General features: G+C 39.7%; 1 protein-coding gene across 3 annotated transcripts in view; it reads left to right on the top strand.

Moving 5' to 3' along the window:
• cdh19 (cadherin 19, type 2) overlaps window positions 1-16,022 on the top strand; it is a 92,448-nt gene that overhangs the window by 69,050 nt on the left and 7,376 nt on the right. The window contains exons 9-12 of one of the 3 annotated variants that reach the window (XR_009269080.1): window positions 3,929-4,050; window positions 4,472-4,589; window positions 6,435-6,594; window positions 8,686-8,783. Coding sequence is in view for 2 of the 3 variants with exons in the window: in XM_058765634.1 (XP_058621617.1) it covers window positions 3,929-4,050; window positions 4,472-4,589; window positions 8,686-8,928; window positions 9,075-9,091 (500 nt within the window). In the remaining variant the exon portion in view is untranslated. Of the gene's footprint in view, window positions 1-3,928; window positions 4,051-4,471; window positions 4,590-6,434; window positions 6,595-8,685; window positions 8,929-9,074; window positions 12,955-16,022 lie in introns of those variants that run through there. The other 2 variants (XM_058765634.1, XM_058765633.1) reach the window with 2 other exon arrangements.

Here is a 16,022-nt window from a genome sequence, read left to right as displayed (position 1 = left end):
AACTATAATTAAAGTTTAAAGTACCATGAAACCCCCCTGTTTCAGCACTAGTCTTTCACACCTTAAAAAGACTCCAGAAATGGGCATGTAAAACATTGGAAAAGTGGGAGTGTAGAGGGTGGGAAGAGGGGCGACAACCAATAAAACACAGACCTACAACACACTCATTATACAGATAAATGAATATTAAAATATATTTAAAACACAAAGAATAAAGGCAGTTACTTTTTGTTTACTCTTCTTTGAATTTTTGGTCTGTATCATTTCCGGTGTATCACAATAATCTGTTCTGTCATCATGTTCATGATCAGACTTACCGCTGTATCAGTGCCCTTATTTGCGTGCATTTCATTTGAAGAAGACATGATATGTGTGCAGACACGGTGTTGGTTCATGTTTGGAGCATGAGTCGAACGCAGGAATCGCTAAGCAGAATTGAAATGCATGTGTCTTATCAAATACCCATTTCTTGGAAATTTGGAACCGGTTCTAAAATAGACACATAGGGTTGGGTATCGAAAACCTGTTTCATTTAATGTCAGGTTTGGGGTCAGGGTAGCTAGGTCTGTGAAACAAAACCAGCCCAAAACTATCCCAATTATGTTTTTTTTTTTTCTGGGGTTTTCTTCTCCTGGGGGACCACCTTGTCCAAATCAAGACATGAGACCTGAACGAGGCAAACACAGATGAAAATGACACCACGAACTGGAACAGGACAGAAAACACTGGGAGAATAATAGCTCGTTTCCACGGAGCGGAGCGGTGCGGTGCGGTGCGGTTTTTATTAAATGTCAGTTTTAATGAACAATAATACCCATTATAAAGGTATAAGAGGCTTATATAAGAGGAAATAAAGACAAAAGCAAACAATTAAGTCAAACGTATGCTACAGGTCAGCGCTGTGCTACGGTAAAGTTCAAAATAAATATATAAAGTTAAACATAACTTTGTGCTCAGCCAAAATGATATGACTAAGAACAAATAATAGATTCATGAAAGCACGAATGCCTGTTAAATATAGCTTACCCAAAATGAATTGTATCTCATGTTTAATCACTACAGAGACATCAGAGCCAGCGGCAAATGTCGGAAGGACTAGCCGTTCTAAGGCTGCTCTAGGCGGATACATGAGCACTGTGCACCCGGTGATCGCATGGAGCTCTGAAATCGGCATATCAAATTTTCAAATAGGCGCTATCTTTATAAATAAACCGCAGATTTGAGTTTTAAACAACTACATTCTCGCCTGGAAAAACTCTAAAACTACACTTTATGACACAATAACAGTATATTTAGAAAATTACGCAGGTTTTTGGGCAATGACGTTTCACCAAGAACAGACTAGAACGCATTGAGAAACGGCTATTGTCTGTGTGAAAAAATAAAATTATAAAATACACTGTTATTTTTTTGTGTGTGTTTGAGCACTCTGATGTAATTATAAGCCCAACACTCACGGACAGCAGAGCGGAACGAGTAAAGGAGAAGCTTTATCCCTTTGTATCACGCAAAAGTGACGATTCTAGTCAACCAATCAGTGTTCTGCAGTGAGTTTAGCTCCACCCTTTTGGTACCCTTTGCTGTGCTTGGTACCTCAACGGAAGGGTACCAAAAAAGTGGTATGGTACAGTTCGCTATTTTGGTACCATTCACAACTTCTGACAGTGGAAACGGAAATAATTGCGTACCGTTCCGTACCGTACCGTACCGCTCAGTGGAAACGAGCCATAAATATGGAAGCAAACAAGGAGTGTAACAATGGAGGACAGGTGGGGCAGATGAACCAATAATGGGTTAACAAGAAGGCCAGGGTCAAGACAAATAGACGGGAGCAAATGGCACATAGAAACAAAACAAAGCCATGCGTTTAAATACAACATAACAAGAACACACGGCCAATGAGAACTCATAGTCCGCGTGTTCATACAAGACAACACAACAGCATGCGGCCAAAGAGAACATTTACGAGCCACATGCTACAAATACGACAACACAAGAACCAACAAAGCTACGAAATGAGCACACTCAACACGTGCGCTCACAACAGAGACAACACATGGAACATGAATGTTCGAACCCCAACACTGAACCAAAACCGAATTGACAGGGGTACCAGCTACTCAAATGTTATGCTCCCAACGTATAACACAAGGATGAAAGAGAGCCAACCCGAGCGAAGTCGAACCGCACACTCACACAGAGACAAGATGATACATGAGTGTTATATTGTGAAATAGTATAAACTAATTAAACATTAAATAAATACATAAGCAATAGCTATGAATAATAATAGGATTATTGCTGAAGCCATTATCCATGTTACGGAGTAACTGAAGTGAGAAGCGTGTGGATCCATTTGCAAAGCTTTATTATTAAACATGGTCAACACAGGCAAGAATCGGACAAATGGCAAACTGGTATATAGAGGGCAAGACAGAAGAGTACTCAAGTAAACAGGTGTGGGTTGATCGATGGCGAACATAATACAAAGGAAGAGGCAAGCGAATAATCCACAGACAGACGATTATCCAGGCGCGGTACAAACAAGAGTCCAAACAGCAAGACGAGAGAGCCATTCAGGACTGGCAGGCGATCAGGAAACAGACAATCAGGCAAAACTAGAAATGACTAGACTGGACTAGAGCAAAGAAATAGGAACTAGACAAAACTCTGACAATAAACTGGCTCCTTAAAGTGCTATCACTAGGAGAGCGATAAACGCAGACAATACTTGACGATTTGAGAAGGATCTAAGTGGGTGAAAACTTAAGGAGGCTGTCAGGAGACAAGGAAAAACAAGGATGCAAAATCGTATATTGAGAAATGGCCTTTGTCATCATCAACTGTAGAAGTGCGATTGCAATACTCAAGAACGCAAGTGTAACAGCTCCTATCTGCATTGTGTGTAATAACTGTGACAACCGACACCATCTCACGCCTCGGGTGGATCATTTAATTATATTAAAACACATTCAAATGAAGTGATCAGTTTCACAGCATTCTTACATGACATCCTGCAATGACGGGTGTACATTAACCATTACAATATCATTTGCCAACAGGAAAGAAGAAAAATACATCATCAAAATATAAAAAGAGCAACAAAAGAAATACATTTTTCAAGAGCACTCACTCACCACAACCACTCTCATGACTGGCGCCAATGAACAGAGAGCACAGGCCGATTATAATTAAAGGGCCATTCACATGTAAAAGTAAAGCAAGTGGAAGCACCTTTTTTAACATGTTATACAAGTAAAGAGAACACATGAAAGTGTCCGGATGTGTTCTTGATTTTGAAGATGCATCAAATGCAGACTTGAGAGAATTGAATCGTTAGAAATCCCAGACGATGCTGTGGCACATGATGTAACCGAAGCCTGTAAGCTTTAAACTTCTTGTTCTCATTTAAGAAATTCCCTCTGCAAGTGTTATTTGAACAGTCAACATTTGTTTTGCATATTTTTCTCCCACATAAACATTTATACCCCACACAGAAAACGTATTTGTTTTGCCTAAAAATGTAATGAATCAGAGAGTCAGAGAGTGATCTATGTATGCAGTTGGGTTTAGCCCTGATGACAATAATTATAGCAAGAGTCCATTCTCTCCCTAATGAATTGCCTTGCATGATTCAAGGAGCAAAGCTACAATATCGCACATGCCTCAGACTACAGGGTCTTATTATTTAATCATTATTACTATTTTTCTTTTATCACAAATCATTTATAGTTAGTTAAACCCGTTTTTAATGTCAAAAGAGACCTGAGGCTTACCTTTTTTCCATTTTGTTTCACTTTTATGTACTCTTGTCTGATGGCACACGGGATATTATTTAACCAAAGTTGGTAAGCTCCCTTAGCTTTTCTTAATTAAAGTTACTGATGGGCAAAAGCGAATAACACGTATGTTTTACTGCATCTTTCAGGCGATGAGCAGCTGTCCTCCTCAGTGTTTTTGCACATCACAGTCCTTGACATCAATGACAATGTGCCCACCCTGTCACAAGACTATCAGCCCTATGTGTGTGAGGACACACAGGCAGGAGAGGTAACACACACAAAGACAGACAGAGACTGAGCTTTCTCCATCTGAGAATTGCACTCTCATTTTGCTCACCCCTTTTAGTTTCAATACCAGTTTATTTCAGTGAAGTAAAGAAATCACAGAAAGATCAACAACTAACAGTGGCCTGCTCCTGGTTAGACTGCATTGGTGTATTGAAAACATGCAAAACACACACACACACACACACACACACACACAGTTAAGTCACTCTGGTAAAGTCTATTTTCTGTATCTACATGGATGGATTTTTACATAAAACCAACTTTTTAGCAATCACTAGATATTTGTATACACATAATAGTCCAAGTATGTCCTGTAGGCAAGGATCTAACTGTTTGAGTTTGAACTGTTAATGAATTGAGGTACATACAGATTATATGTTCTCTGTCTGTCTCACTTAAAGCTAATTGAGTTGATCAGTGCCACTGATGCAGATGATCCTGTAGATGGCCATCATTTCTATTTCTCCATGATCCCAGACAAACACATCAACCCCAACTTCACCATCAGAGACAACCAAGGTATGTCACAACATGAGCTTTCTAAGTTTAGAATGGCTGGTTCACACACATTACACCTGCACACAAACAGTGAGTGCTGCATATTTATTTTGTCGCTTATGTTATGTATAGATTATTCACACAACAGCAACACAGTGCAAAACATTTTTGCCCAGCTGCGAGTCCAGTTTCATGCTGAACTCAGCAAAAAATATGCCTGCCAGCCACAGGCACACAGACAGCACTTTCTAATTACCTGTAGTAAATCAGACTCAGTCTAAATGAAATAAGCGGTTTATAGTTATAATTTATTTTTTTTTTACTCATAAAAAATGGAAATATACTGTACATCTCAAAATAATACCTCAGAAATCACTGCTCACTGTTCACTTCTCAAATAAAAAAATAAGGGAACACTAAATCATTACAGTATAACAGTATAAAAGTAATTTCATTTAAACTTAAGGGATACCAGTCTGCCCAGTTTGTGAATCAGTTTCACCTGCTTTGGTGCAAAAGAAGGGGACAACAGTTGCACTGGAGAGGCAACAGCAAGACAACCCCAGGCATGTGATCAGCTAGAGACAAAGAAGCAGGAAAATCTGACCATGACCAAGCCAAGTATTAATGGAATTGTTATTATTAAAGTGCCTGCCAAAAGTTATAAATAAAATATAAAGTAAAGTAAAAACAGCAATATTGTGAAATATTATTAGATTTTTGAAAAAAAAAAAGATTTCTATTTTAATATATTACAAAATGTAATTTATTCCTGTGATGCAAAGTTGAATTTTGAGCATAATTACTCACACATCAACTGTTAAAAATCAGTAGAATTTGATTTGATGCTCAAAAAACATTTCTGATTATTATCAATCTTGAAAACAGTTATGCTGCTTAAGATTTTGTGTGCAAATGGTGATACATTTTATTTTTCAGGATTCTTTGATAAATAGAAAGTTCAATTAACAGCATTTATTTGCATTGATCATATATATTTATTAAATTTATTAAAGAATTTATTAAATAAAATTATTTTGTATCGTTTCAAGTGTATTCACTCACTTTTCATCACTTTAATGTACATTTGTGTTCAAAATAATAGCAGTCCAATATCACTAACCAGCTCAATCACTATTTTGGTAGAAATTATATTTCTACATGGCAAATATTTTACTAGTAGGTGTGGTAGAGTAATAGAAAACCAACAGACCCAACAGTCATGACATGCATGCTGTTGATTCTGTGTAAATGAATCATTAATTGAAAAGGGTGTGTTCAAAATAATAGCAGTGTGGAGTTTAATTGGAGAGGTAAATCATTCTGTGAAAAAAAAAAAAACTGGTGTCAAACAAGTGGCCTTCATTTAAGGACGAAGACAGCAAATGTTGTACTGTGCATTTCTCTTTGAAAATCTGAGTAAAATGGGTGCTTCCAGACAATGTTAAAAAAAAAATTAGTGTACTTTGATTAAAAAGTTGATTTAGAGAGGGGAAGACATATAAAGAAGTGCAGAAAATGATAGGCTGCTCAGCTAAAATGATATCAAATGCTTTAAAATGGCAACCAAAACCAGAAAGATGTGGAAGAAAACTACCATTTGAATGGATCAAAGAATAGCCAAAATGGCAAAGACTCAGCCAATGATCAGCTCCAGGGTGATCAAAGAAAGTCAAAAGTTACCTGTGCGTACTGTTACAATTAGAAGAATGTGAAGCCAAGCTATCGGCAAGAAGCCCCCGCAAAGTCCCGTTGTTGAAAAAATGAAGAGGTTACAATTTGCCAAAGAGCACATTGACTGGCCTAAAGAGAATTGGCACAATATTTTGTGGACTGATGAAGCAAGATTGTTCTTTTTGGGTTTAGGGGCTGCAAACAGTTTGTCAGACGACCCCCAAATACTGAATTCAAGCCACAGTACACCGTGAAGACAGTGAAGCATGGTGGCGCAAGCATCATGATATGGGGATGCTTCTCATACTACGTGTTGGGCCTATTTATTGCATTCCAGGGATCATGAATCAGTGTGAGTACATTAAAATACTTAAAGAGGTTATGTTGCCTTATGCCGAATGCCCTTAAAATGGAAATTTACTTCACTCAAACAAGACAACAACCCCAAACACACCAGTAAGCGAGCAGCATCTTGGTTCCAGACCAACAAGATTAGCGTTTTGGAGTGGCCAGCCCAATCTTCAGACCTTAATCCAATAGAAAACTTGTGGGGTGACTTCAAAAATGCTGTTCCCCTTCTAGGGATCTCAACACTGCGTCCTGGTGGACACTTTGGGGAACGCTGTCTGCGTGACGTAATCAAGTAATTTGAGTCTGTAGAATCTTTATTTAAGCCGCACTAACTGCCTCTGAGTGTAGCTAGGTCTCCTCTCGATTTAGAGAGTCATTATGCTGAGACCTCCACTCTTAAGAGTTCCCCTACAAAGAGTGAAGACTTCCTAGGTACATGGCTATCTGAGCAGATCTATGTGCTAGCTTAGGAACTGCTCCCCTTCTCAGGGTTTTTAAGTAGCGGTCTCCCTGAGCCCTTGCCTAGACGGTGCCATCTCCCCTGCTAGGGTCATAAGTAAATAGCCCACTCTCTGTGGTCTGGGCAGCTTCACAGGTAAGTTTACCTGGGGGGGTAAACTGAAAGCCTGAGAACTTCTCCTCTCAGTGGTCTTATGTATCTGGCTACTATTGCTCACATAGCATAGCTATCTGAGGATGGCTGTGTTCTTAGCTTGGTTAGGGTGTTCAACCTTATCTGGTATCGGGCTCCCTCTTTTTACCAAGTTATGTGAGCAGCCCGAGGCGTCAGCGGCTTGGCCCCTTTCTGAGGAAAGGTTTGGTGTATGTCTGTCACCTCCTTGGTGCTCTCTCACCAGGTGGACAGGCATGCGCCTCGGCATCGCGTGATTGGATATCATTCCCCAAAGTGTCCACCAGGACGCAGTGTTGTGTTCCCTAGAAGGGGAACGTCTTGGGATACTCATGTAACCATGGTTCCCCGAGAGGGTACGAGACGCTGCGTTCCCTCACCATGCCTTCGACCTGCCTGTTTACGTCTCCTCAGACAACTGAGTTGATGACGTATTCAACAGGTGCCCTTTTATACTTTCGGGGTACCCGCCAATCACGTCACAGGCCACTTGGACCAATGGGATTGGAGTTGTTTTACACATGCTTCAGGTACCGGTCACGCAGACAGCGTTCCCCAAAGTGTCCACCAGGACGCAGCGTCTCGTTCCCTCTCGGGGAACCATGGTTACATGAGTAACCCGAGACGTTTCTGAGGCAAAACCAAGAAATGCAGAGGAATTGTGTTATGTAGTGCAAGCGTCCTGGGCTGGAATACCTGTTCACAGGTGCCAGACTCCATGTTCTCAGTTCTCAGAAACCGTGGCTATACAACTAAATGTTAGTTCAGTCATTCACAAGAAAGCTAAATCTTCAAGCATTTTTCAGTTTATATAGTAAATGTTTGACTTTGTAAAGAAAAATGCAGATACTGCTATTTTTTTGAACAGCCTAATATTCCTTTTTCTTCACTTTGTGTAAAGTAATAACACATTTGCAAACTTTTCTTGTTTTCATTCAGAATAGAATGTGCAATGTTCCCAATGCATTTGTGAGCATTGACGTAAAAGTTAAGGATTTTGAGCTTTACTCACTTTTTTAAACATACTGCAATTATTTTGAACAAAACTGTATGATGAATAAAATTAATTTTTTATTTTATTTTATTTTTTTATTTTTTTTTGGAGGTTTGATCATTTTGTTCTCAACAACTTACACCACATATATAAGTAAAGATTTTCAACTTGAATATTTCATTCATTAATATCCAATGTGTGATTTAAAGTGTCATGAAACGCCCATGTCTTTCACACCTTAGATCTGAAAAAAAAAGACTCCAGAAATGGGCATGTAAAACTGTGAAAAAGTGGGAGTGAAGAGGGTGGAAAGAGGGGAGAAAACAACCAATAAAACATCTAAAAAAATATGTTTTAGGGTTTCCCGACAAGTTTTTATTTTAATTTTTTATTTTTAACTTGTTACACTTCTTTATATTCATACAGTATATAATTTATAATTGTGTCATAATCTGAAACTGTCACAGATAACACAGCTAGCATTCTGGCACGGAGAAGCACCTTCACTCAACATGATCGCACACACTACCATCTTCCAGTTGTGATCAAAGACAGCGGTTCCCCCATTCTGTCCAGTACCACCACGCTAACCATCAGGGTGTGTGCGTGTCAGCCTACTGGTCACTGCCTATCGAGTGGTGTGGAAGTCTCTCTGGACGTCAGTATGCAGATTTTACTGGGCCTCTCTGTTTGCCTCATCACACTTGCAGGTGAGCCATTATGGGAAATGCTCATTCAAAGTGACTATGTTTAAAGTGGTATTTATGTAGCCCTAGATAGATTTCTCCATTTCTGATTAATTATGGGCTTCAAATGTGGTTGCGTCAGTACTGAATTAGAAGACTCTCTTTTCTAGCAAAGCTCTTGTGTTAATGAGGGAATATTATCTACTCTCCAAGCAGGCAAGTATGACAGAACACAGGACAATCTAATAAGCTCTCATAATCAGTATACTGATAAACCAGTGTGACCTCACACTAATATAATAACACTGATGCTTAATCAAGTGTCATAATGCTAATGATATACTGTATGTAAATGAGGCTGCATATATAATTTGCATATGTGCAGTATTGAGTGAAACATAATGAGCATTTCTCCTTAAAGTCAGACAGCCATTATCCCAATAATTTTGTCAGACTTGATTTTGTGATAATGACCAGCTAACTGTAATATTTCAACGCACTATTTCCCTGTTTAATACTGTAAAACTGCTTTGACACAATCTGCATTGTAAAAAAAAAAAGCTATACAAATAATGGTTACTTGACTTCACTATACAATGTGTCTTAATATAGTGGTGCAATATTCTGTTCTGTCTTGTGTTCCCCTGTTTTGTGTTTAAAGACTTTTGTTTTGTAATGTTTGCTCCCTTCTGTGTCTGCTTTTGCTTCCTGTGTTCAGTTTCTGTTTGCCTTGTTCCCTATTCTGCCTTGTTTGCCTTCATAGTTCCCCTTGTTTGTTACCATAGCTACCCTTGTTAATCACCTCCAACTGTCCCTTGTTAGCCCTGGTTAATGTACATCTATATACCCCTGTGTTTTTACTCATATTCTTTTTCTGGTGTTGTCCATTGTGGCTGTGAGTTGGTTTTTCCTCAGTTCTGTTCCTTTTATTTTTGGTTCAGTTTTGTTACTTGCGGAACTCCATTTGTTTTTGTGATTTGGCTGTGCGCATTTTTGTCATTTATTGAATAAGCTACTCAACTCCATTTGGATCCTGCTGTACGTCCTTTCTGAGATTGCCTTTCTGAGATTGCCAGATTTACCACAGCTGGTGTCTTTGGTGGTATCTAGTCCAGTAGTCTCAGAGGTCCTTCCACCATTCTCTGATGGTGACCACCATCTTCTATGTTTGGGCAACACACTGCCCTCCAGCTCCTCCCAAAGTGACAGAATCTGCTCCAGCTCCCCCAAAGGCAGTGGTGTTCATTCCAGATATATTTACCTGTCAAAGAGGCCATCCCTGAATTCTTTTACTTGTCCTGTCATGGCAAAGGAGGCCATACACCCTGCCTGCCATTTAATGATCACAGAGGGGCTCCCTACCCCTCTGCCCAAAATCTGTCTCTCACATTTCTGCCGGATGCCACTCTTGGTGCAAAAAAAAAAAAAAAAATACAAGCAGCTTGCTTTGTTTGATGGCTGTTCCATCTCCCTCTTGAAAACATTGCAGAGGTTTTTGGTTGGGTTCAGGTTTGGAGAATGTGCTGGCCATGACATTGTCTTGATGTGGTGTTCTACCATCCACACCTTGATGGACCTGGCTGTGTGACACAGGTCATTGTTCAGCTGGACAAACCAATCTTCAGATTTGGGGAAGATTGTCAGAGCAGAAGGAAGCACGTTTCTTCCAGGATAACCTTGTATTTGGTTTGCTTCATGCTGAAGCACCCCCAAATCATGACTGATCCTTCACCAAACGTCACTTATTTTTTTACTGGCTACATAGTCATGCCAGCAGTGAAGTTGACTCATCTCTCCATCTCACTGGCTGCTGTGTGGAAGCCTTTCATCTCTTCCAAGCCACCTCTCAATTCACTTCTTCTCTGATGAATAAGGCATACTTATGTTATGGTAGTGCGGCATTAGCAATGCACACTTTAGCTGTGTTACAGGCTTATTGTATGAGGCACCTGGACAAGGGCTTGGGACTGGATGCCGAGAGAACGTCTATGCAGACATTTGGAAGTTTAGTTTCTTTCAAGTGGTCACTTGGGCAGCAGAGGTGAGCCTGAAAGAAATGTTCTGAAGTGGAGACCACACCCCTATTCAGATGAAGAAAATTATGAATTCACCTTATTTCATGTTAAAAACTCATCTCACAGAATCAAGGGTGCCATCTAACTAACTAGCTATGGAGCACTGTTAGAAATCAGACTTTAATTCCTCTCACAGGCCATCTATTGGCTTGGCAGCAGTTAGAGAGAGTGTCAAGGTTACATCATTCAGTACATACAAACACAGACGACATTTCTAGGAATGACTTCTACATACCCAAGAAAGACGTCAGAATGTGTGCAATTCTGGATTTGAGGAATTACTTTGCAAACTGTACTAGTTTTGTGTCACACATTCACAAAGTATATGGATGTGGTCTTAATGCACCTGTGACTGTGTGGCATTCGCATATCATATCTCAATGATTGGTTGGTGTTTGCTCAGAGAACTTGGCTTCACAGCATTGCAATGTATCCTCGATAGTTTGACAGACTTGGGGTTGCAAGTGAACCAAGACAGCATTGTTTTAATTGCTTTGGCAGCACACTTGTTTTTCTAGGTGTGGAGCTGGGTTCACTGGTCATGAAGGCACGTACTGTATAGTACACAGCATAAATGAGCACAACATAAAGATATCATTCTATGTTTTTAATGATCAATATTCCAATTCACACAAAGATGACAACATTGAAATTTATTAAACACATACTTAAAGAAAATAATAAAAATGTCCACAGTATCTGTAAAATAAGTAAATTATGCAATTTTGCTTAAATGATGGGTTGCACAAATTAGTATTTTGCACTAAATTAAACAAATGTGTAATCCTAGTATGTAGAGTATGCTTCATAACTAAATGTATAAAAAACTGTATGTAAATATACTGCTCTGACCCTTCTTGCATTGATGGAAAATTTTTGCATTTCTCTTGTTTAACTCTCCGAGGACAACCATTTTTATTGCCTTGATGTTTGTTGGGGAGTGATGTACACTGCATGATTTCCAGCTTGGGAGAATGTATAGAGTCATTGTCGAGTTGGAAATTGTCCAACAATCCAGGGGTATCATCTTCTGTTTCAAAGGTTTACATTACATGTATGAATTCACTGATAAAGAACAATGAATTTCCCCACACCTTCAGCACTCATTCATCCCTATATAAAAATGTTACTTTCTCCAAACTTCACTGTAGGAATCAGTCACTTCTCACTGTACTGCTCCCTCTGCAAAGCAATACATTTTGGATGCTTTTTGATCCAAAATTGACTTGGTCATTGATCATAGATGAAGATTTGGTATTAACACGGATAGCTGTGTTGTAGCAAATTAAGCTCAAAGGAAAATGTATATAAATAATTACAACTAATTATAATTATTTATATCAGTTGCCAGAAGTAACTGTAGCAGAATATTACAATTAACTAATCTGTTCGTCCAGCGAACATGCAGAGTAATTTCATATCATCTCTAAGAAATGACATTTTTGTGGCCACAGAAAATCACTTTCTTACAGTACCTAATGCATTAGAACAGTGGTCATCAATTCCAGTTCTGGGCTACCACTGCTCTGCACATTTTGTATGCCTTAATTATTTAACCCCCTGGGGTCAGAGAGTGTTTTGGGGGCCTGGAAAAGTTTTGACATGCCCTGACATTTGTGCTTTTTTTTCCAGTTGCTTTTAAACATATAAATGGCTAAAGTCTAAAAACACTGTAATCAGCACAAACTGGGCTACAATAATATGTTAGCAGCATGTCTGTACATGGTTGTGTTTTTGAGAAAGCAACGTTAATGCGTGGTTAGTGAAAAGATAGAATTGTTAAATCACTTGAATAAGGCAATAAAAATAAATTAAAAAAAACATACAGAACATTTGTTCACAAGACTTTTGAGAACTGGATCTTGTAGCCTAGAGTTTTTGCTTCAAAATGTTGTGAAAATTATCCTGTTCACTCATTCACAGAAAACAATATTCATTTAAATTTTCTAAGTCACTTTTTGTCTAGAAAGCCTGTATGCGAGGATGCTTAACTCTCTGGGGTCGGCTGTCTCGCCGGCGAGACCAACTCATTTTTTTTAAGATCAGTGCAAAAGACACTAAAAATACTCTGTTGATTTTGGTCACACAAATAAGTGTTATACATCAATCGAAACTGTTAAGTGTCTACTTTTTTTTGTGTACACTCACAATAACAACACAACTTTGTGCTTTGTTATTTAAGTGTTTCTAATTCTTTCCATGGATTCAAGAAGAAAAAAACATAATCAGTAGAAAAGGAGCTTGTTTTAACATAGAATATCAGTGTAGTTGAACATCTGATGTTGGTACAGCGCTCTCAGAGGAAAACAGTTTGAAGAGACATCAGGATACATCTGGTGCTGGTATCTGATTCAATAAAATACAAACAAAAAAACATTTGTGAGCATGTTAATATCAGGAACATCTGTGTGTATATATATATATATATATATATACACACAGGTTTTGTAGCCATAGACTCACACATGCTTTGTACTATCATAAAAAAAGAGAAAGAAATCTTATATCTGAGAAACTAATTATTGTTTAGCACGTTATTAAAATCTATTTCTGAACAGAGTAGGCTATTAATAATAAACATGTACTAAACATACTTAGACTCGTAGCATTCATCATGTTACAGTGTACACTCATATTACTTTTATTGTTCTATATAGAGCATGAAAACATCATCGCGCCATAAGAAATTAAAATACAGTGAATTGCCCCTCATATTAAAAATGTTTTACACCATTTCAAACATTGTAGTCAGGAATTATAGTTTGGGAAAAACCCAACTATGATTTTGTAGTCATATAGTCTAGTATGTATGATTTTATAGTAGCCTATGATATGATTCTGTAGCCACAGACTCAAGCATGCTTTGTACAATAAAAGGATGTACTTTGTACTATAAAAAATGATATTTTATATCTGAGAAACTAATTATTATTGTTTAGCACGCTATTAAAATCTATTTGTGAACAGAGTATTAATAACAAACATGGTCTAAACATTCTTAGACGCGTAGCATTCATCATGTTGTTGTTTGGGAAAACCCCAACTAACTGTTAGTAAATCTGTTCAAGTTTATGTCACAATAAAATATTAACTAATGCAAAAAAGAAACATTACTTACTCATCAGATTGATCTCCTCTGCTGGATGAAATCGTGTTCTTCTTTCGAGGGAAATCCTTCCTTTACTCAGCGCGAACAGTAACAGTAGCCGCGATGAGGATCTCTTCTTTGTTTGTTGGGCGTTTGCACGTGCACGTCCCACGCGGCTATTTACATATGAGCCGTGCGGGGGCGGGATCACATTAGAGATAATGAGTCAGACGGGACAGACTGAACATCGTGTTGGTTTCATACTGATTACTCCATCACAGAATTTCAAAGTAGACACTTCCAGCTTTCTATAGATATAACTCCCATGTCTCTGTGTTGAGAATTTGCTGAGTTACAGATCATTTTAGTGACGCGTTTCTAAAAACAGTTCGCGGAGACGGAGAAGACAGAGAGCACACCCTGTTTGTTTTCTTTATTCTTCAAAAGCACAAAGTTTAGTTGTTATTATGAGTGTATACAAATAAAAGTAGACCCCTTACAGATTCGAATGGTGTATTGCTCTTATCTGTACGATCAAAAATGGCAGAGTAATTCAAGCTCATTTCGGCCTTATCAGGAAAATCTGCCTCAAAACGCGTATACGCGTTTGTCGACCCCAGAGGGTTAAGAGAAAGGTGGCTGTTGTTCCAGACACGAGACTGAAGTCGCCCAAAGGTTGTTGAGGCACGACCGATTCTGGTATTCAGTTCAGCATCAAGGCTGTTGTTTGCTGTCAGGGTTGAGCCGAGATGGACAAATTTCTCGACAACCGACAGCACTGTGACGTTGATGGTGACGTGAGGGGGAGCAGGAAAGTTCTGAGCCATCACCACTGTCTTACTGAGGCTTATGGTGAGTCCGAACTCTGTGCAGGCAGCGGCAAAAGAATTGCACATCTCCTGAATTTCTTGTTCACAGTGTGAGCCACGAAGGCAGCGTCATCTGCGTAGAGCAACTCGCGCACAACGACGCACTTCACCCTGGTTCTGGCCCTCAGACGAGCTGAAGAAGTTGCCATCACACCTGGTGTGCAGCAGAACCCCACCCGGATCCGGAAACGCCCATCGCAGCACACCCGAGAAATAGATGCCAAACAAGGTGGGAGTGAGGACACACCCCTGCTTTACTCCGCCGGAGACATCAAACTCGTTTGAGTGGGCACCATTGAACTGTACGGTTGCCTGCATCCCATCATGGAAACCTTGGAGCATTGCCAAAAGAGTTGCCGGACAACCGAGTCGCAGCAGAACGTGGAAGAGACCAGAGCGACTCACATAATCGAAAGCCTTAGTCAGATCGACAAACACCATATACAATGGGCGTTGTTGTTCCACACACATTTCCTGAAGCTGGCGTACCAAGAAAATCATATCCAAGGTCGAGCGACCAGCACGGAAGCCGCACTGACTCTCCGGCAGCACCTGGTCAGCCACACGCTGCAGTCTTGGGAAGATTGCACGGGTAAGGCATTTTCCCGGAAGGCTAAGAAGTGAGATGCCTCGATAGTTGTTGCAGTTCTGCCTGTCACCCTTGTTTTTATAAAGAGTGATGATGTTGGTATTCTTGAGTTCGCTAGGGATGCATTTGTTCTGCCAACAGCGTCGAAACAAGCAGTGAAGCTGCCTGACCAACACTGCACCTCCACACTTCAGCAGCTCCGCTGGAATTCCATCGCTGCCCGGTGACTTGTTATTCTTCATAGCTGCAGTCGCACGCTCGATTTCCATTGTTGAGATTTCCGCATCCAGCTCGTTAAAGACAGGTAGTTGTGGTACAGCAGCAGAAACAGGATTCAAATCGGTGTCCACGGGAGTGCCATACAGCAAGCTGTAATGCTCAACCCATCTACCAAGCTGACCTGGGAGGTCGTTGACGATGGTGCCATCAGTGGCTCACAAAGGTGCTGTTTTCTTCACTGTAGGACCCAGTGCCTCATTGATGCCGCTATACATGCC

Source organism: Onychostoma macrolepis, chromosome 24, assembly GCF_012432095.1.
Source record: "Onychostoma macrolepis isolate SWU-2019 chromosome 24, ASM1243209v1, whole genome shotgun sequence".
Lineage (NCBI taxonomy): Eukaryota > Metazoa > Chordata > Actinopteri > Cypriniformes > Cyprinidae > Onychostoma > Onychostoma macrolepis.
This window is presented reverse-complemented; position numbering and strand designations above follow the sequence as displayed.